Below are 20,342 nucleotides of genomic sequence, written 5' to 3' on the forward strand. Positions count from 1 at the left end.
CATGGTAACCGTCCAACAAATGTTAGTGATTGTCGTTATTTTTCAGATGGGTAGCTTGAAGCCCAGATTGAGACTCCTGTTTCTCCTCTCTGTTCGCTCATCCCTACTTTCTTTGGTAGTTTCCCTTCTCCATATAGCCAAATTTTAAAGGTAAGCAAGCTGTCCCAGTCATCTCTTAATGCTTGTCAGAAATCTCCCCACCAGAAGCAACTTTCTTCCACAACCAGTATCCTTAACTCTAGCACCACCTCGTGGATGCCAGTGCAAACTCACCCAGGTCACTTCCTGAGGACCAAGGTTAGGATCATCTTCCATCTGAGTGAGCCCTTGCTAAGTGCCAGGCATTGTACTATGTATTTCACGTGACTTATTGCATTTAATCCTTACCACAGTCCTTATGGAGTAGGCATTGTTACAGGTAGGGAAATTGCTACTCAGAGACATGGGCAAAGTCTTACTGGCAGGATCTTTTTTCCAGTCAGATCTCCTGCTCACCATTATATCCTGATAGCTTTACAGCTGGAAAGACTCTTTAGATTCAAAGTCATCCTTACACTGATAGGGAAACTGAGGGGTAGGAAGGGACTTATCTGAAATCAGAAGTCCAACTAATGGCAGAGACAGAACCAGAGATGTTTGTCCAAAGAGCTGGCTCTTTGTCCTGGGCTCTTAACTGAACCCAAGGATGAGCTTGCCAAGCAATTTTAGACTCTACCTGAAGCAGAGTTCCCAGATACGTTTGAAGCTTATTGTCAGAGAACCCTGGAGATAAATGGTTTTCACATATACTTCTAGTGCCAGTTATTCAGCCATACCCTTAATAACTTTGGTACCCATTGCTTCCACACTTCTTGGCTGGTCAGTTCCTATGTCCCTGGGAGGCACAGTCCTATCAGGGTGAGACTTGGCAGGCAGGAGTCTCAGCAGGCGCTCACTCAAATTGGCAACAAGGGAGAAGCTGGCATGAAGCTTAAATTCCACCTTGAATACACTGTGCCTGTCTGGGAGCACCATGGCATGAGAACTGGAGCTGGAGAACAAAAGATGGCAAGTGCTGCAGGCCCAGACAGGCAAGCACAACAGCCCACATAATCGGCACTACTGTGCTGCCTTCTAACTTTTGATTTCAAACAGCAGCTAGGAATGCATTAGGAGAAAAAACTGTACCTCCACCATGCATGGGGCATGTCTGCCCCTTCCCATAGGGTGATTGGGTTTTATCAAGGCTATCATCTAAATCAGATAAGAAACTGGGCAAAAGTATGCTGAAAAAGCAAAGTGACACAATAGGTTCCCTTACTGGTCAATTTTGTTAAAAACATTGACTTCTTAAATTTGGAGAAATTAAATCACATACCACCTTGATACTTCAACTAGGCTTCCTAAGCTACCAAATAGAAGCTCTAAGTACCTCCACTTTTGGAAAAACAAATGAAACAAAAATCCTCTTCTGGGCTTCCCTGGTGGCGCAGTGGTTGAGAGTCCGCCTGCCGATGCGGGGGACACGGGTTCATGCCCCGGTCCGGGAAGATCTCACATGCCGCGGAGCGGCTAGGCCTGTGAGCCATGGCCGCTGAGCCTGCACGTCCGGAGCCTGTGCTCTGCAACGGGAGAGGCCACAGCGGTGAGAGGCCCGCGCACTGCAAAAAAAAAAAAAACTTCTTGTTTTGATACAGCCTAGAAGCCCTGCTCCGCTGAGCCAGCCTCTGACTTGCTCTTAAATGAGGTTATTGCTCTCCTACCCCGTGCCAGGTATGCAAGATCAAGGTGGGGAGGCTTAGTTTCTGCTCTTCCATCTGGACCATTCTATTGACTCAAACGCAAGCAGATGTAGAAAGAGAATCAACTTTGGAATTAGGCCTGGGATAAAATTTGGCTTCACCACTAAAGAGCTGCTACTTAACCTCTTCTGGCCTGTCTTATAAAATGGGAAGCACCATCTACCTCCATGGAATGTTGAGGTAACATGGCATAACACCTTTTCCTAAAAAAGGGCAAGTTTCCCTTGGGCATGCATGTAGAATAGAGTAAGATACAAATTCGTTTGGCCCTAGCAACTGGAACCTCTTTTCTCTGGTGTTAACGCTGGGATCATGACCTCAGATACCCTTTGCATATACCCTTCTATAGGCAAATGTAGCCAAAGACAACTAAATCTAAGGCTGAAAAGTTAGTAACTATGATGAAACTGACATGTGCCTTAGAGAGCTCACTCACTGTTCTCCTCGGTTTAGACCTTTCTTAGGAACAGTCCTAAAGAATCTCAAGCACACAAAGCATATTCTTAAATATGGTTTAATACTCTTCTCCATTTCTGTACATCACAACACCAAGATTTTGCTGCTTAGGATCTCTCCGTAGAGGCTATAGAGAATGCAAAGGCTACGGTTTTCACCCCCTCTTATTTATGTGTTTGTATGTGTAAGTGTAATACATATCAGTATATATTGATACACACATCAATATATAATGCAATATATATCACCAAAGAGAACACATTGATTAAAGAAATACAAAAATTTGGCATCATTTCCAAACTTAAATAGTAAAAATAAAAACTACAAAAGGAGCTGCATACCCTAAATGTATCATGTGAAACAACAAGCATATTCAAAAATGTAAATTTACATCCAATTTCTCTGGTCTTGTCATATCACATTAGACCCATTTACAATGGCAAAACCCTAAGGTACTGCTGTGAAGAGAGCATGTTTGCTCGCTCTTGGGTGTTCTGCAAACAAACAGCAGAGCCCAAAGCAAAAGCCTGCTCTGGTGAAGCCTCCCGCGTTGGTGAATACCAAAGAATTGACTCTTCTCACTGGGGGTTGAGACATCAGGTTATACATAGACAGTCATTTGGACCTCAGAGTACAGTGTGAGAACCAGAAGCTTTACATTTAAGACATACTCCCTTCATTCAAGTGAAACAGGATTATTGGAACGATAGGCAGGTCTGTAACCTGGGAACAAGGAGCTGGTTCAGACCAATAAAGCTACGAGTGACTGAGTCAAGTCAGTGAAGAACAGCAGTCAGGCACTAAAGTGTTAAAAGTACCCAATTTGAAAACCAAATGCACCCCATTACCCTAGCAGTGTGGGGTGATACCAATTGACTTTTAAAACCTTTGGTCCTTCAAAGTCCATTTGGTATACTTTTTTTCCATTGCTACCACTGGGCACGTCCTATACACTTTGTTCACTGTCACCACCTCAGGCACGCCATGACCTTGCATGTCAGCTGGGGTCAAGTCCGATTTACAGCCCAGCTGTGAAGCATAAGCTTCAGGTTTTCAGGCCCACTTTTGGATCCAACGTGGTTAAGTCCTTGGTGCCAAAAGCTGTGTCCCATCCCTTCCCATCCCTGCCCTTCCCACCCTCCTCCCATAATTTCTCCTATGAGAGGTGCTTGTAAGTCCCATATTTGAAACAGATGCTCCAACCCCACCAGGTCAGGGGTTTACAATTACATGCACAGTCATACATGTCTTGTCTGTTGTTCCTGTGAAAACCTTGCAGTTCATTTTTAAAAAATCAAAACAATATAATCTCATGCCATCCAACACAAGGAAAACATGACCACCTCCCTTTTGCCAAGGACAGACCCAAGCAAAATAAAATATTCTTTAAATTTCTTTGCTTCCACTTAAATTGCATGTTTTATTTCTCCCAATCCCAGCAATAGCACAGAAGCCCCATCATATCCATCCCAAACTGGTTTCTAGTATGCAAGATTATGCAAACCCTTGTCAAAGCAATTGATGCTAAGGACTCCCAAACCCCGGGCACAAATGTGCCTGCAAAACAGATGGAAGGAAACAGAGCACTGGCCCAAATGCTTCATGTGTCAGTTTATCTTTGCAATGCAATCTGCATTCTTGAAACTGACAGTCTGGAGGGGAGGGGTAGTGTGAGGGAGTGAAGTTGAAACTGCCTCCTATTAGCTCACCCTTTCAACATTAAACAGAGACCAAGAGAGAAATGGTTCCAACATTTCACCACATATATTTCTTCTTATGCAGTCTAAGCTGAGAATGCCATGTAAATGGGTCACTGCGAAATGCAGCAATTTAATTTTTCTCCAATCAAAATAAGAAACAAACCAGTAGGATCTCATTTCTATTAACTTTTGAAGGTTTACAGCAGTTAAAGTATTTTGCTTCTATGTATGAAGGTTAAAAAAATCTTTTTTTTTCCATAAAATACAAGAGCAACCAATTTCACCATCAAGTAAAAGTAAAAACTGGGATTCTTTTTTAAATTAGTCCAAAGTGGCATTTAGGAACTTAGTTGTAGGCTGCTGCGCTGACACCATGACAAACCAAAGTGTAGGGTTGGGTCTGGTTTTTGTTTCGGTTTTCTTTTCAATATCCAATGCTCATGGACTAAGTTCTGGAAATGTTCCAATTGTAAGGCAGGGATCTGTTTGGATTCCACCACGGGTATGCTCCTTGGGTTGGATGCTGGAGGGTGAGGCACGTTTTGCCGGACCCATGTCGACTACCTAGTAGTCATCAAGGTCAAAAAATTCATCATCTCCTCCTTGGTATTCCATTCCCTGGAAATCTACTCGGTACCGCAAGATACCTGGGGAAACAAACAAATAGTCAATAGCTGTGGTTCACAGAACTGGGGGGTGGGGAGCACGTTCACTCTATTAAGGGAAGCCCCATCCCCTTGCAGAATTATAGAAAGCAAAGAGATGATAAAAAGTGGTCCCAACCAAGGAACCTGCACATGCACTGCCTCAATCCCTTGCTTCAGTGGATGATGAGCACACCTCACCTGAAGTTAACGTTATTTTGGGATAGCCAGGAAAAGGCTGTGGCCTGAGACCCTGGCTATTAGTTTTCTGATTTGCTACTCACCTCCAATTCCACCAAATCCTTTCACAAACTGGGATCCTTCTTGTGACTTATCTGTGACAATTTCCAATGTAGCTCCAAATTTTTTATAGTTGTTAGCAAACCACTCCAGCAAGGGCATGCTCTCAATCAGCTCATGTTCTTGTCCTGTCTGCAGGGGCAGCCACGAGATACAGAAACAATGGGATTAGGATATATCAAGACAGGAACGCTTGCTCCCTTGCCTGCCAACATTCTCCTTGTCCCTGTCATATCTATGTATGTGAAACTGTGAGTGAATTATGGTTTCTGGTGATATAATTGCAACAGCACAGAAATTCTGATTACTTCAAACAACATTCTTCCCCAGGCTCTAGCCTCAATAAGGAAATGTTAACACACTTGGCAGTTTTTCAGCTTATGGTTCCTCCTGTTGTCTCTAGAAGTCAGGCTGTTACAAAGTGTCTCTAGGCAGCACTCATTCAACAGCCAAGAAGAGACACACCAGAACTGCTTTTTGGAGCAGCCTTGTAAAAACCAAAGTCCTTCAACTCAGAACTTGAAGAAGCTACCAATTAAAAGGGACCTGTGCTGAGCAGGTAACACTTGAAGCTGTGGTGATGCAGTTAGGCCAAACCTGTAGAAGCTGCTTTAGTAGAAGAGCTGGTAAAGTAAATGAAGAAAGCAGCACAGACTTCACAGTGCAGGAGAGGAACTATTTAATTAATATTCCTCTCAAACATTTTTCAAGTATGAGAATGTTTTCTTTAAAAATAAGGAACCAGGGTAACCATGACCTGGCCTCCTTCTTTGGAATCAGATCAGTATGTGGCATACCGGAGCTGACCACCTCCCGGTACTCCCCACTGCCAGCAAGTACGAGGTTTGGTTTTCCAAGGCTGATGCTACTCTGTGCTGCCAGGGCTCTAACATATGGATTTATGTTTCCTTGTGTGTATCACCAAACCAATCACATACCTCTTTGTCTGTAAAATGAGATTTATCCTTCTCTTGTTCTGGAGTTAGATAGAGAATTTTCTCCTCTGCAGCATTGGGGAAAAAAGAATGTGTTAACCCGCTTCTCATACTAACAGGTTTAAGTTCCATGAGATGAATCAGGTTAGATGAAAGAGCTCCTGAACGCATTCTAGCAACCTTCTTTTCATAAGAACATTAGTCAGCATGCAATGAATGAATGTCTACCAGGTACACTGCTCCTATCATAAGGAAACACCAAAGATATTTAAGATATAGCCCTTGTCCTCAAAATATTTAACAATCTTAGGTAGACATTTATCAGTTCAATTGGATACAGACTGAAAGACTGGGAAACACGGTACAGATCTGCCTTTTCATTGCTCCTGAAATCAGCCACCTTTCCCAAATCTCCCTCCCAGGCTTCTTGAATACACAGGTCAGTAATAGTCATCTTATTTTCTAATTCTCATACCTTCTGTGCCTTGGCAATGAAGAACATATCTCATTATATCCAGATTTTCATAGACTATTAGAATCTCTACAGCTCCCATTTCTAAAGCCTTTAGTGTATCTTCAACTCCAAAACAGTACTTGCCCGTGTCCTGGCTGATTTCATCAAAGTATCGCCCTGTGGTTAGGGACAGGTCATTAAGAACATATATTAAGGTTTCTTTTGTAGATACAGACCTTCTTACTCAAAATCAGGAAGAGAAAAAAGTCAACTTAAAAATGAGTAAGTGCCAAATGTCAGTGAAAAATCACACTACTAGTTGAGGCTCCAGAAAATGACTCTGAAGAGGTAACAGTTGGGCCAAATACACAATCATTTGGAAATGTGTGTCAAATTAGAAACATAGCCAAACAATGGCCCCATTAATTTTTAATTTGAGCTCTCTATTCATCACTCTTATTACAAAGGATAATTAATATGGGAACTCTAACTGAAGTTTGGTTCCTATTGCCAAAAACAGTAAAAACAGTAGAAAAACAAACACATTTATTAGACTTAACAACTAAAGAAAGATTAATGATTCCACTGAAGAGGACTTAAAATGCTAAATCTTCCTTTTACCTTTTCAGTGTTTTGTTTCGTACATATAATCATATACATACACATATACATACAAAAACATTTCACAGTAAGTAAGTTGCATTTCACTGATACCTATTAACTTCTTCTCTTGAATGAACTTCACGTTGGAGAGGACTTCAGTAGATAACTCAATAGCTTGGTTGAATCCATTTTCACCACCATAAGATATATCAACTAATTTTAAAACTTTTGATTGCAACCTCTGACACAATTAAAAAAAATTTAAAAAGCACATCATTAGTACTTCAGAACACCCTTAACAAGACCCATTACCTTTTAATGACATGCAAAACTAGCAACACGATCAGTGAAGCCTCAAGAGGAGGGGAAAGAGCCCAATTTACTCATGAATAGGTCTCACTGAAGAACACTGCCAGGATAAACTTCTTAGCCAATGATATAACACATTGTATCAGACCTATAAAAGCCTAACTCATTAAACACAAACAAAACAAAGTGTCTTGTGGAGGAAAGGAGGAACTATTGGTTCCTGCTATATAAGGTGGTAGAGTATATAAGACAGCTTCTTTAGTGAGCCTTCTACTGTAATGCTACTACCCCACACCAGAAGAACACCTTGGGAATGTGTTATGCCCAGCCCAAGTCATAAACCAATAGAGCTTTCTGGATTAAACGCTTTAGGCTTAATCAGCTCCGTCATATTGCTGAGAGGTTCACTGCTTTACTTACCTCCAGGAATAAGTCCGAAAAAGACAGGAAAAACCAGTCCTAGTTTCTTTGAAATCAAACTCCATTTTAAAGCCAATTATGGCAACCCACTAAAAGCAGGGGCCAACATAGGGTCCAGAAAGATACTATCCAAAAAATGGCTGATTTCAAAAGAAAAAAAGTCCAGAAAGACATGGGGGAATATCTCCTAATATTCCTAATAATACACATGGAATTTTGTCCACTCAGAGCTAGGTTTTTAACACAGAATTTTTCACTGTAAAAGTAAAAAAGATGTGCATGTCCCAGCACTCAGAGAACTCAACTACTCTCACCTAGAAACTTACATAAAGGAGCATCTACTTCTCACTTACCTGATCAAACATATCAGATTGACTTAGTTCAGTTTTAAAGTCAGCTGATCCAGCTAAAACAAGACCAGCCACATTCACTTTGTCCCCAGAAATAAACAGCTGCACAGCAGTCTCAGCTACTTTCCGAACATAGTTATGTCGCTTTTCCATTCTTAAACGGGCAAAACGCAAGGCTGACTGACCTCCTCTACCTTTGACAAAGAAAAGTAGTGAGAGAAAAAGTCAATTATTAAAAAGTACAAAATGCCTTGCTAATTAAAAAGTAACTATATAATCATGCTATTCCCCAAGGAAAGGAGAAAGAGGAAAATCACTATTCCCTTAACTTAAATGTTTGGTATAAGCTATTACTGGCTTTCACAGTGACCACTAATTCTCTAGTCAAAAGAGCCACAAGCACCAACAAGTCATTGCATGATGCTTCTCCCATCATCTGGATTTACTTTCCCCTATTATACAATTTGCTTCTTTAATCAGACACAAAGGAAAGGTGCTCATGTTCTCTTCCTAGATTACCATGTTTCTTTGGGAGATCCACGGTGAATTTGTGCAGAACTTCTCTTGTATTTCCTTGGAGTGTGCCAAAAAGTGCACCACTACCATCTATTACAATGAAGCCAAACTTGCTATCATCTGAAAGTAGTGCTGTAAGAGCCTGAAAAGCAAACACAGGTACCACACAATAAACCTCAAAGCTTTGCTAAAGTCAAGACAAAAATCCAAAAGGACATATACAAGCCCTCTCCACTCACTTGTATGAGTACTACAGAAAAACCATTTCATGGAGTAATTTATAGACTTCAGCTATAAATATGTAACTCACATGGACAAATTTGAACCAGATTCAGGAGAAAACCAACAATATCAATGTGAAGCCTTTTTACAAAGCTGACCTAGGCACAGGAATGCAAAACTAATAGAGTTACAGGGCTCAAATTCTTCCTAGGTCCTTGATTTTAGACTGATGATGGTCTAGGGAACATAACATTCAAAGTCTAACCTCCAAAAGTTGACTTTCTGTTACCATTAATAACCCCAGCATTAATAGGCGGTATTCACTATGGCAAATAAAGAGTATCTTGTAAATCAACTGTAGAGTAGTACTCACTGAGTACAAAACCCAGAAACAGTCTATAAAAAGATCTAATTTTTAAATGTTTCATTTAACTATGTCTTGAGTATCATTAATGATATCAGGATCTAAAACTCAATTTTATATTGAAGGTACTACAGGTAATAATTCTGAATTTTTATGGGGGAAAATCCTCCTTCTGGGTTAGCATTATATCACTGTATTTCTGCCTCCTGAAAGAGAAAATATTTAAATAGTCCTGGGACCCATACAGATGGGCAAGACTTTCCATGATGGAGTTTAAATTCTATAGACTTGGTGGATGACTAATTACTAGGTGGCAGCCTCTTTAGCACTAATTATTACCCAAACCATTTAACTGAGGAAGAAAATACCTCCTTCAGGAATTGACTGGAAAGCAGATTAATCACTAAGAATCACCCTTTTACCAAAGCACGCCCGATAATTAGCATTAAGACATGAATATTGGGCTTCCCTGGTGGCGCAGTGGTTAAGAATCTGCCTGCCAATGCAGAGGAACACAGATTCGAGCCCTGGTCTGGGAAGATCCCACATGCTGTGGAGCAACTAAGCCCGTGTGCCACAACTACTGAGCTTGCGAGCCACAACTACTTAAGCCTGCGCACCTAGAGCCCGTGCTCCACAACAAGAGAAGCCACTGCAATGAGAAGCTCGCACACCACGACGAAGAGTAGCCCCCGCTCGCTGCAACTAGAGAAAGCCCGTGCACAGCAGTGAAGACCCAACACAGCCAAAAATAAATAAATTAATAAAACAAAACAAAAAAAAATTAAATAAAACAAAGTGTTGGCGGATATTAAAAAAAAGAAGACATGAATATTGCCCACGTTAAAAATTTTGCCTTATCCCAATAACCTCTGATACGCAGCTTGATTAATTTAGGTTTTTAACAAGCCTGCTCATCAGGGAATAGACTTATCCCTCATAAGAATGTATAAATATCCCGATTAAACACGACATAAGTTGTATTGTTCAGTATGCCACATTCGTATGTAGTTATTGACATACACGTTAAAGCCAAGATAAAGCTAGCACGATGAAATGGTGTCTTGGAAGAGGAGTTAAGGTTTAGAAAAACCAATGAAGCTAACTTAGTAAGTAAGCTAAAACTAGGTAACATGAGTACCAGGTACTATTTAAATCAACAAGATTTAAAATCTGCTTTCATCAAACCAGACAACAGTTAAGTTGGAGAGGGTGGCAAAGAGCTTCTCCAATAAAGCTTTTGCCAGAAGGAGGCTGTGTTAGCCAAGAGAAAATCAGTCTCCACCATCTATGCAACCGCTCAAGATCTGACTGGAACTGAACTTCCTGTCAAGTTAGCAAAATCATCCATTGTAAACTGTGTCGACAAATGTCAATTCTAATTCCACTGTAGAGGTTTTCCCCTAGGTCGATGAAAGGCAAGAGACTGAACTAGGAGCCAGCTGTGAATTCCTGATTGTTCTACTGTTGACTGATTTAGGTCACTCTAATGAGTTTTCCTTTCCACCCTTAATGTTCATCATATTATGGCAGCTCTGTCACTCAAAAGTTTTATAGGGGGCGGGGGAAGCTCTTATGGACCTGCTAATAAAGATTTTACAATCTGTGAGCTGAAAACTAAGCGAGAAATGTAGAGAAGTATCATGGATACATAGGGAGACATGGAGATCAGGTAACCAATTATTTCTTTGCTTCCAATTAGTTCTTCAAACCCAGCTTAGCACTTTCCTCAAACATGCTGAATGATCATATCATTCAGTGCCATAATAATTAAAAAAAAATAAAAGCCAGCCTTGTAAAATGGCACAATTGAAACAGACTGGCAATTCCTGAAATGGTTAAACAGTTACCATATGACCCAGAAATTTCACTCCTAGGTATATACCTGCCCCCAATGAAAACATATGGACATACAAAAACTTGTATGTTCAAAGCAGTATTATTCATAACAAACAGTGGAAACAACATATTCATCAAATGATGTTAAATAAGTAAAATGTGGCAAATATTATTTGGTAATAAAAAGGAATGAAGCAAAATACATGCCACAACATGGATGAACCTTGAAAACATGCTAAGTGAAAGAAGCTAGGCACAAAAGGCCACCCATTCTATCATTCCATTTATATTGAAATGCCCAGCACAAGCAAATCCACAGAGAGAAAATAGATTAGGGGTAGCCTAGAGCTGAGAGATCTTGGGGTGTGGGGGTAGGGAGGGAGGACTGGGAATGACTGCTAATGGGTATGGGGTTTCTTTCCGGGTAATGAAAATATTCGATGAACTTCTTACCTCTGTATGGAATTTGTTGTCACACAAATACAATGAAGTATTAATTGGTTTGAAAGGTTCAAAGTCAATGTTGACTTTCTTTTCTTTTCCTTCTTCTGTTACAATTGTACCACAGTAAACAACCAGGCCATTTGGAGGTACTGCAAAGAACACAAACAATTTCTCTACTTATATCCACAGCTAATTTTCCTCAATTAATAGAAAATGTTCCCACAGCCTGTTGTTCCTGCCCCTCATAATTTAAATAAAGTGGAAATATCTGTAAATCTCTCAGGCAGATTTCTCTCCCTAATTGTGAAACTTGAGATGTTTTAAAAAGGAGGATTTATTATTTTAAGTACAGTGAATACTACTTAACTTTCAAAAAATAACTTAGGGGGAAAAAAAAAGACCAAAGGGACAATGCTTATGGCTGGGTGAAGAAAACACTAGTGACCGAAAGCATCATGGCAGGATCAAAGTGGAAAATACAACCAAGACAAAGTAGAGGACGTAAATGATCAAGCTCCAGATTACCTTTGTTATAAAGTTTGAGTCTTTGTTGTACAGATGTAATGGCTCCCAGGACTGAAAGGCGGTTTACTCGTGACTTAATGTTAGATGCAGTTCCAAACTCATCTGCTAACATTTTTGCCACTCGTGAAATCTGGTCTTTGGGAGGAATGATCAATGATATCATGCTTGTGCCATTGCTGTCGAAGAAAGTATAGCATTAGAGGTTTAAGTACCATATAAGTAAAGAGTTACCATTAATAAAGGGAGTTAAAAGTGAGACGCCCCTAAAATAGTAGAAATAAATCACTCTCAAGGTGACCATGAAGGTAGGGGCTACACCACTGTAATCAAAGTATACCCAGAGCTAGGAATTGTGTTCAGAATACGGTAGGTGCTCCAAAAACAAACATATATAGAATAATGGAACAGAATCGAGAGCCCAGAAATAAACCCACACACGCCTACAGTCAATCTTTGACAAAGAGGCAAGAATATACAACAGAGAAAAGACAGTCTCTTCAGCAAGTGGTGCTGGGAAAGCTGGGCAGCCGCCTGTAAATCAATGAAGTTAGAACACCCCCTCACACCATACACAAAAATAAACTCAAGATGCTTAAAGACTTAAATACAAGACATGACACCACAGAGCTCCTAGAAGAGAACATAAGACAAAACATTTTCAGACATAAATCATACCAGTGTTTTCTTAGGTCAGTCTCCCAAGGCAATAGAAATAAAAGCAAAAATAAACAAATGGGACCTAATCAAACTTGTAAACTTTTGCACAGCAAAGAAACCATAAAGAAAACAAAGAGACAACCAACTGAATGCAAGAAAATATTTGCAAACGATGAGACTGACAAGGGCTTAATTTCCAAAGTATACAAACAGCTCATACAACTCAATAACAAAAAACAAACAACCCAATCAAAAAATGGGCAGAAGACCTAAATAGACATTTCATGAAAAGATGCTCAACATTGCTAATTATCAGAGAAATGCACATCAAAACTACAATGAGGTATCACCTCACAACAGTAAGAATGGCTATCATCAAAAAGTTTACAAATAACAAATGGTAGAAAGGGTGTAGAGAAAAGGGAACCCTCCCTACACTGTTGGTGGGAATGTAAAATGGTGCAGCCACTATGGAAAACAGTATGGAGGTTCCTTAAAAAACTAAAAATATAACTACCATATGATCCAGCAATCCCACTCCTGGGCACATACCCAGAGAAAACTTGAAAATTTGAAACGATACATGCACCCCAATGTTCACAGCAGCACTATTTACAATAACCAAGACATGGAAGCAACCTAAATGTCCATCGAGAGATGAATGGATGAAGATGTGGTAAACACACACACACATGAATACTACTCAGCCATAAAAAAGAAAAATAATGCTATCTGCAGCAAAATGGATGGACCTAGAGACTATCATACTAAGTGAAATCAGAGACAAATACCATATGATATCACTTACATGTGGAATCTAAAAATATGACACAAATGAACTTATTTACAAAACAGAAACAGACTCACAGACGTAGAAAACAAACTTATGGTTACCAAAGGAGAAAGCGGGTGGGGGAGGGATAAATTAGGAGTTTGGGATTAGCAAATACAAACTAATATATATATAAAATAAACAACAAGGTCCCATTGTATAGCACAGGCAACTATATTCAATATCCTGTAATAAACCATAATGGAAAAGAATATGAAAAATATGTATTATAACTGAATCACTCTGCTGTACACCAGTTTGATTTACAATCAACTATACTTCAATTAAAAAAAAGAATATGGTAGGTGCTCAAATATTTGAATGAATATTAGTTATGTAATATGTAAAGAAGTAAGGCACTTTAAGGGGTTCTTGGGAAACACCTCATTCCCCAAGGAATGAAGAGAGAAGCTTTGATAAGGGTGTGACAACAGGCTGGAGTTTGACCTTGAGTCTATGGCAGAGGCTTGGAATCTGGTGGTTTCTTCAGAGGATGATGCCATCATAGGATGGTGCAACAAATCTTTCCAAAGTCTAGATGAAATACCAATTTAATATCCTGGTCCCTCCCTTTAAAATTCCTGGTGGTCCAGTGGTAAAGAATCCGCCTTCCAGTGCAGGGAACGTGGGTTCGATCCCTGGTCGGGGAACTAAGACCCACATGCTGCAGGGCAACTAAGCTGTGCACCACAACTACTGAGCTCGGGCGCCTCAACGAAAGAGCTGGCGTGCCGCAAAACTACAGAGTCCACGCGGCACTAGAGAAAGAAAAAAAAATCCACACACCACAACAAGAGAGAAGCCCGTGCGCCAGAAGGAAGAGCCCACACCACAAAGATCCCGCATGCCACAACTAAGACCCTACGCAGCCAAAAAAATAAATATTAAAAATAAATAAAATTCCAGGCTCACCACGAAAATTTATAATCACTAATTTAGCACCCTAAGTATCCTTATAATGGGAAACGAGAGCCTTGTATTCAGAGTGTCATACACACACCTCTCTCTCTAAATAAATGTATCTCTAAATATATTTTACATATTAATCACTTTTGAGTTTGATTAAAAAGAGCAATGCACTGAAAGTCTGATCAACTCTGGGTACTCAAGCAAATTCAAGTTTCTACAACTAAAAACCAGGACTAAACCCTGACCTATGGAGGACACCCCCAAGGCCTTGTCACATGGGAGGTCCCTTATGAGCAGCCACCAGCCTCACTCTTACCTTAATACTGATGCCAGCAACATATCTTTTTTACCTGGGCATTTTCAAGATACTTAGTAGCACCACCAGTTAAGAAATACCTCATTTCAATATTCCTAGTTCTCCTTGAAGCAAACATAAAACTACATTATCGGGCTTCCCTGGTGGCACAGTGGTTAAAAATCCACCTGCCAATGCAGGGGACACGGGTTGAGCCCTTGTCTGGCAAGATCCCTCATGCCACGGAGCAACTAAGCCCGTGAGCCACAACTACTGAGCCCACGTGCCTAGAGCCCGTGCTCCACAACGAGAACCCACCGCAATGAGAAGCCGGCACACCGTAAAGAAGAGGAGCGCCCGCTTGCCACAGCTACAGAAAGCCCACGCGCAACAACGAAGACCCAATGCAGCCAAAAATAAATCAATTAAAACAATCCTATGATAAACCATAATGAAGAGTATAAAAGAAAGAATGTATATATGTATAACTGATCACTTTGCTGTAAAGCAGAGATTAACACAACACTGTAAATCAACTATACTTCAATAAAAATAAATAAGTAAATAAACAAATTGAGACAATTTATATTTTGAAGGCAAAAGCTGATTTGATACGAGCCAAAGCATGTTAAGTAATGTGATTATCATTTTACAGACTGTTTCTACATGATACTTAATGAGTCTGTAGGAAACTTACTTCCTGAGACTCTTATAGATCATGCCCCTAAAGGCTATGACAAGTTTAATCATTACAAGTATTAGTGTCATAATGAAATGGGTGGGGGCTTTCTTTAGATAAACTGGGAAGACTGACAGAAACACCTAAATTTTCCCCTAATCACCGAGTGTGTAATCTCACATATCCAGTGTCTGGTGGAAGTTGGCAAGAAAAAGAAATTAGAAAGATGGGTACAGTGTTAAGTCAAATGGGCTTATGTGCCAAGTGGCGTAAGAAAGAAGGGAAGAGACAGTGAGGGGAACAACATCAAAAAGTGGAGAAAACCCCTAATATTAGCTTTATAACTATAGTTGTTTAAAATCTGGAAGTGTCTGGAAACTACCTTTCTAGAGTAAAATTAACTTCACAAATGTGCACCTTGGTACCAGCATTGGAAAGGTACCTCACTTACAAAGACCCTGCCCTTTGAAAGTTTTCTCCTAGTGGTAAATTCCACAAGTCCCTTAGTCAGACAAGTTTTCTTTATAGAAGGAGACAAGCTGGCTATCAAGCTCTTCCACTATCAAAATGGTTGCTCTCAGATTGTCAGCTAATGTTCCGTCTCCAAAACCGGCACTGTTTCTGTTGGGGTATCTACTCCAAATCTAGAAGGCTGGTTCACAACCTTTGTGATACTTCCCCCAATGAACTACAAGTCGATTAACAGTACATGGTAAAGTATGGTGTGTGCTCTGCTGCCACCCCTTGGATAGCGGAGCAAATATTCTAGCCAAACCAGAGAATCAAACAAATTTATGATAAGCAGCTTTAGTTGTTACCACAAACACAAGGAAAATGATCATTAAAAAAAGCTGCTTCCAAGATACACTTAATATAAGATAAAGCATATCCACACACCACACCTGACCCATAGTTATTTCTTCACCTTATATAAATGTATATCTACTTCCATTATTTAAATCACCTAAAACTTCAAATACAGTACTGACAAACCAGACTGATTCGGAACAATCCCTTGCTCATGCACACACACATTTACACTAAGTCAGATGTATCGCTCTCAGACAATTCTACCTGTGGCCGTGTTCCAGTTTCTGAATTAGACAGAAAAAGAATTCTCAAATGAAACAAACTGGTATCTTCTATTACAAAAAAAGAAAAATGATCTTTACAGTCAGTGAGTATGCTCTGGGTCCTATTTTTCAGCTATCAAATGTAACAAACTGCTTTACTTCCAATATTTATCTTGCTAGGTTCCTGAAGAGGAATTTCCAAAAAACTTTTTGATAATTCTGTCTGGAGTTCTGCCAAATCTTATAGGCCAAAGAGGAAAAAAGGAGTTTGCTTTATCTAGGAGGGGCTGGAAAAATTGGGCAAGCAAATTTAACTTTAAACTTGTTCTAGATTGTAGGTGCCACCTGTATATTATGAAAACACACAAGACGGAAAAAAGAAGACAGGTTAAATTGCAATATGGGCTTCACTGGCTTGTATTTGTTTTCAGATGAATAATTCTCAAAAGAGCGTATTTCTCTACCCTGGGGCTTTTGGAATCTTTAGGGACCAAGGGAGTTAGTTACTTCTCAAAAGAAGGGCTCAGTTTTAAAAAGCTCATGTGCTCTGATTTACAGAATAGTTTCCTAGGAGATGGAACGAGCAAAGAGGCAGTAAGTAGGAAACGTAATGAGAAGGGGCTCCAAGGATAGCAGGGGTGAAGGCTCAGAGCTCAGGAAGCTAATGTGCACCAAACCCCAAAGGATGTAAAGTTTGAGGGTAAAAAGGATGTTGGGATAAATTAACTGAGTGAACCCAAAATGCCTAAAGGAAATCCCTAAAGCAAGATAATCAGGTGGAGGACAAAGCAATGACCTTAAGATAAGCAGCTATTTACTTTCCACTGCAGATAGGTTAAGAAGATAAGCATCCATTAAGCAACTTCACTGTATAGCACCAGAGGTGGGCAACCTTGCACTCACATCCATTGAACATCCTAGAGAGGACAAAGTGGTAGAGACACCTAAGAACAGAATCTTGTTATAGGATTCCACTTAAAAAAAAAGGTTTGGAAGTATAGCTTGCCAAAAAATTTTGTTTGGTAGATTTCTACCAAGTTGCTAAATCTGAAACACTACTTGAAAGTTAGTCTTGGCTTCTTACTCATTTTGAATTTTGACTAATGTTTAAAAAAATTACCTTTCACTAGTTTCCCCTTGTGCCTCTCCCTACCCAGTCTGGGGGAAACCTTATGTTTTTGAATTCATCTGACACCTGACTGGGGATGAGGAAACAAGGATTATTTAAATGGCTGGCTTTTACTTTAGAAATTTAAAGGCCACATTATAATCTCTGATGTTTTGTATGTTGGGTTTGATACAGAAAATTAAAGTTTTTTCCAGGAATTTCCTGGCAGTCCAGTGGCTAGGACTCTGCATTTCCACTGCAGGGACCATGGGTTCTATCCCTGGTCAGGGAACTAAGATCCTGCACGCTGCACCATGTGACCAAAAATAAATAAATAAATAAAAATTTTTAAAATGAAAAAAAAAGGGAGGCTTCTGGTTTTAAAAAATAAATTAAGAAAAAAAAAAGTTTTTCCAGGAAAGCTTCCAAACAAAATAAATAGTCCTCCCCGCCCACCCCACCCCCCCAAGCCAATCTAAGTTGCTAGACCAGTTTGTGTAAACACCAAAATAAAACCAAGGAAGCTGAGTATTTCATTTTAAAGTAGAGCAAACAGTCCTAAGGGGAGAATGAGAAATAAAGCTCTCACTAAGGAGCTGCTGGCAGTGTATGCAAACTATGCCTTTGATTTTAATAGTTTTCATCCACTCCTCTGCTTTGTCACCATGTCCCTTTCCCAAAGTCAAAAGGCTCTCATTCAAGAGCCAGTGAATTATGAGGTATACAGCAATGATTCACATGCAGGTTGTAAAAACTGAGCAAAATAAGACACAACATACAATGTGCCATGTAAGGCCTCAAGGGCCTCTGTTCTCAGATCCCTTCTTGTTTCTCATCATTTTAGGGGCACTTTCCCTTTTCAAAGAAGAGTTCAGCAGTGCTTCCACCCAGAAGACTAACTTCTGAGAAATAAAACAGCTGGGAGACAGAAGGAAGTAGCTGTAAGTAGACTAAATACGGACAGTAAATAATACTAGACAAAATTCAGGAAGGAAGGGAATTTAAAGAAATAGCTGACAGCTTTCTGTTCCCTCATTCTCAAAGGTGACCGTTGAAAGGAATGTTTCTCTCCCTAGAGTAGTACCACCAGTTACTTACCCAATCCAAGGTTTCATGACCCCTAAACACTATGGACAGGGAAACTTAAGGTTCAGATTGTCAGGACTGAAAGGTCTCTAAAGAAGAAAACACAAGGTAAGCAGAGCAAAGCCTGGGCTGTGGGGCATATGTTTATGTAACTTTATGGCTCTCAGGGTTCCAGCCTCAGGATTCAAGAAGCCTGCTGGGGAAAAAAAAAAAAAAAAAAGAAGCCTGCTGATGCAGATGGTCATAAGAGTGACAAACAAAAAGAAAAATCTAGGTACTCTTTGACCTGTAAAGATCTCACCAGTGCTCATCATTAACAATGCTCAAGAACACTTTAGAAAGGTAGGTAGGAAGAAAATGTGGTACCCACAAGCTTGTCCACTGCCCAATTTGCATGAGAGCCACAGAACCCTTGGAGAGCTTTCTTAAAAAGCAAAACAAAAATGCTCCGGTACAAAAAGATCTCCCCTTCCTCTATATTCTGACTCAGTAGCTCATGAACAGGGAGAGTGAGGGTGATAGTGATTATGGGTTAAGAGAGTCTCAGTTCTCAAATGGATTGATTTAAACAGAATCAGGTAGATTTTAATGCACAACTAGGGTTAAGAATCACCGTGTCTGGGTTGCTTTCTATGCCTTTAAGCAGACCTCTTAGCCAGCTCAAGTCGTGGAGATTCCATGACCTCACCCCTACCTAAAGAGAAACTCAGAGCCCAAGTGCTGCAAGTAAGCTGCTGTCATTTACCCTAGCAGTAACACAACTCCAGTGAATTGTGATGGCTCAGATGTGCCCAACTTTTTCCAGCCAGAACCCTATCATCAAATCCCTGCCATCCATCTTATCACTCCTACATAATAGAACTACCTTCAGGTTAGGGCAGGAACATTTTAGAGACTGCCTACTATATGGTCTAGTTGGGACTTAAGAGTATATGCCCCCCAAGAAGCTTTCATCTCGATGTTTGTCTAGGATATGCCTAGGATATGGATGGCCAAGGTTCCCCCTATCCCTTTTCAAGCTCACAAACCTCAACTTAAATCTCAGACACAGTGTTTCTGGGATTCACTAAGCTAGCTACATTATATGGATCACCAGCTGAAAATCAATCAGTTCCTCTCCAATTACTACTCCTTTTGTCATTTTATTCACCATGGTTTTATATGGGTTTAATATGGGAACGTAGTAGGAGGGTGGTTATGAGCACAGGTTTCCAAATCTGACAGATTTGGGTTCATGTCCTGTCCTATCAGCACAACCTAGGGCAAATTACACATAAATCCATTTGGGACTCAGTTTCTCCTTACTTCACAAGGTCATGAGGATTCTATAAGAGAATATACGTCAACTGCCTAGCATGGAAGCAGATAGATTGCTAAATGGTAACTAGATGGAACTTGATAGCTTCTTGTGCCCTACCCCCCTGCCCTTAATAGTAAAAACCAGAATTAAGGGCACAGCACAGCTGGGCGGGGCGGGGTGGGGTGAGGTGGGGAGCAACACTGTTAGGTGGTGCTGTAGTCTTCTTTGAATCTGAGTTAAGTCCAAAGAGGGAGATAATAGTTGACTTTGTGGTAGGTGGTAATCACCTTTATTGGGTTACAGGACCTGTCAAATCTACCAACAGAACAAAAGAACCAAACCAAAACAGTTCAAAACAATATGGTCAGAACGCTAAAGCTGTTTTGTAATTTATCACAAGGGAGAAATAAAGAAATTCATTTCCCTCTAAAACTTTAAATAGCTTAAGTGGCTTCATCTTACAGCTGTGGCATGGGTTAAATATTCTGATATAATTCAGAGACAGTCACTTCTATCTGGTTATCAGTCACTTCAAAGATCT

At 40.1% G+C, this 20,342-nt stretch overlaps 1 protein-coding gene across 1 annotated transcript in view; it reads right to left on the reverse strand.

Annotated features, from left to right (window-relative positions):
* Positions 1-2,279: 2,279 nt before the first annotated feature.
* ETF1 (eukaryotic translation termination factor 1) overlaps positions 2,280-20,342 on the reverse strand; it is a 28,227-nt gene continuing 10,164 nt past the window's right edge. Inside the window, exons 3-11 of the mRNA XM_079915701.1 lie at positions 11,863-12,038; positions 11,347-11,486; positions 8,472-8,610; positions 7,956-8,146; positions 6,985-7,114; positions 6,292-6,447; positions 5,820-5,884; positions 4,866-5,013; positions 2,280-4,584 (exon numbers count right to left, since the gene is read on the reverse strand). Coding sequence (XP_079771827.1) covers positions 4,502-4,584; positions 4,866-5,013; positions 5,820-5,884; positions 6,292-6,447; positions 6,985-7,114; positions 7,956-8,146; positions 8,472-8,610; positions 11,347-11,486; positions 11,863-12,038 — 1,228 coding nt within the window. The 3' untranslated portion in view covers positions 2,280-4,501. The remainder of the gene's footprint in view (positions 4,585-4,865; positions 5,014-5,819; positions 5,885-6,291; positions 6,448-6,984; positions 7,115-7,955; positions 8,147-8,471; positions 8,611-11,346; positions 11,487-11,862; positions 12,039-20,342) is intronic.

This window comes from Stenella coeruleoalba (assembly GCF_951394435.1).
Source record: "Stenella coeruleoalba genome assembly, chromosome: 3".
NCBI classification, from domain to species: domain Eukaryota; kingdom Metazoa; phylum Chordata; class Mammalia; order Artiodactyla; family Delphinidae; genus Stenella; species Stenella coeruleoalba.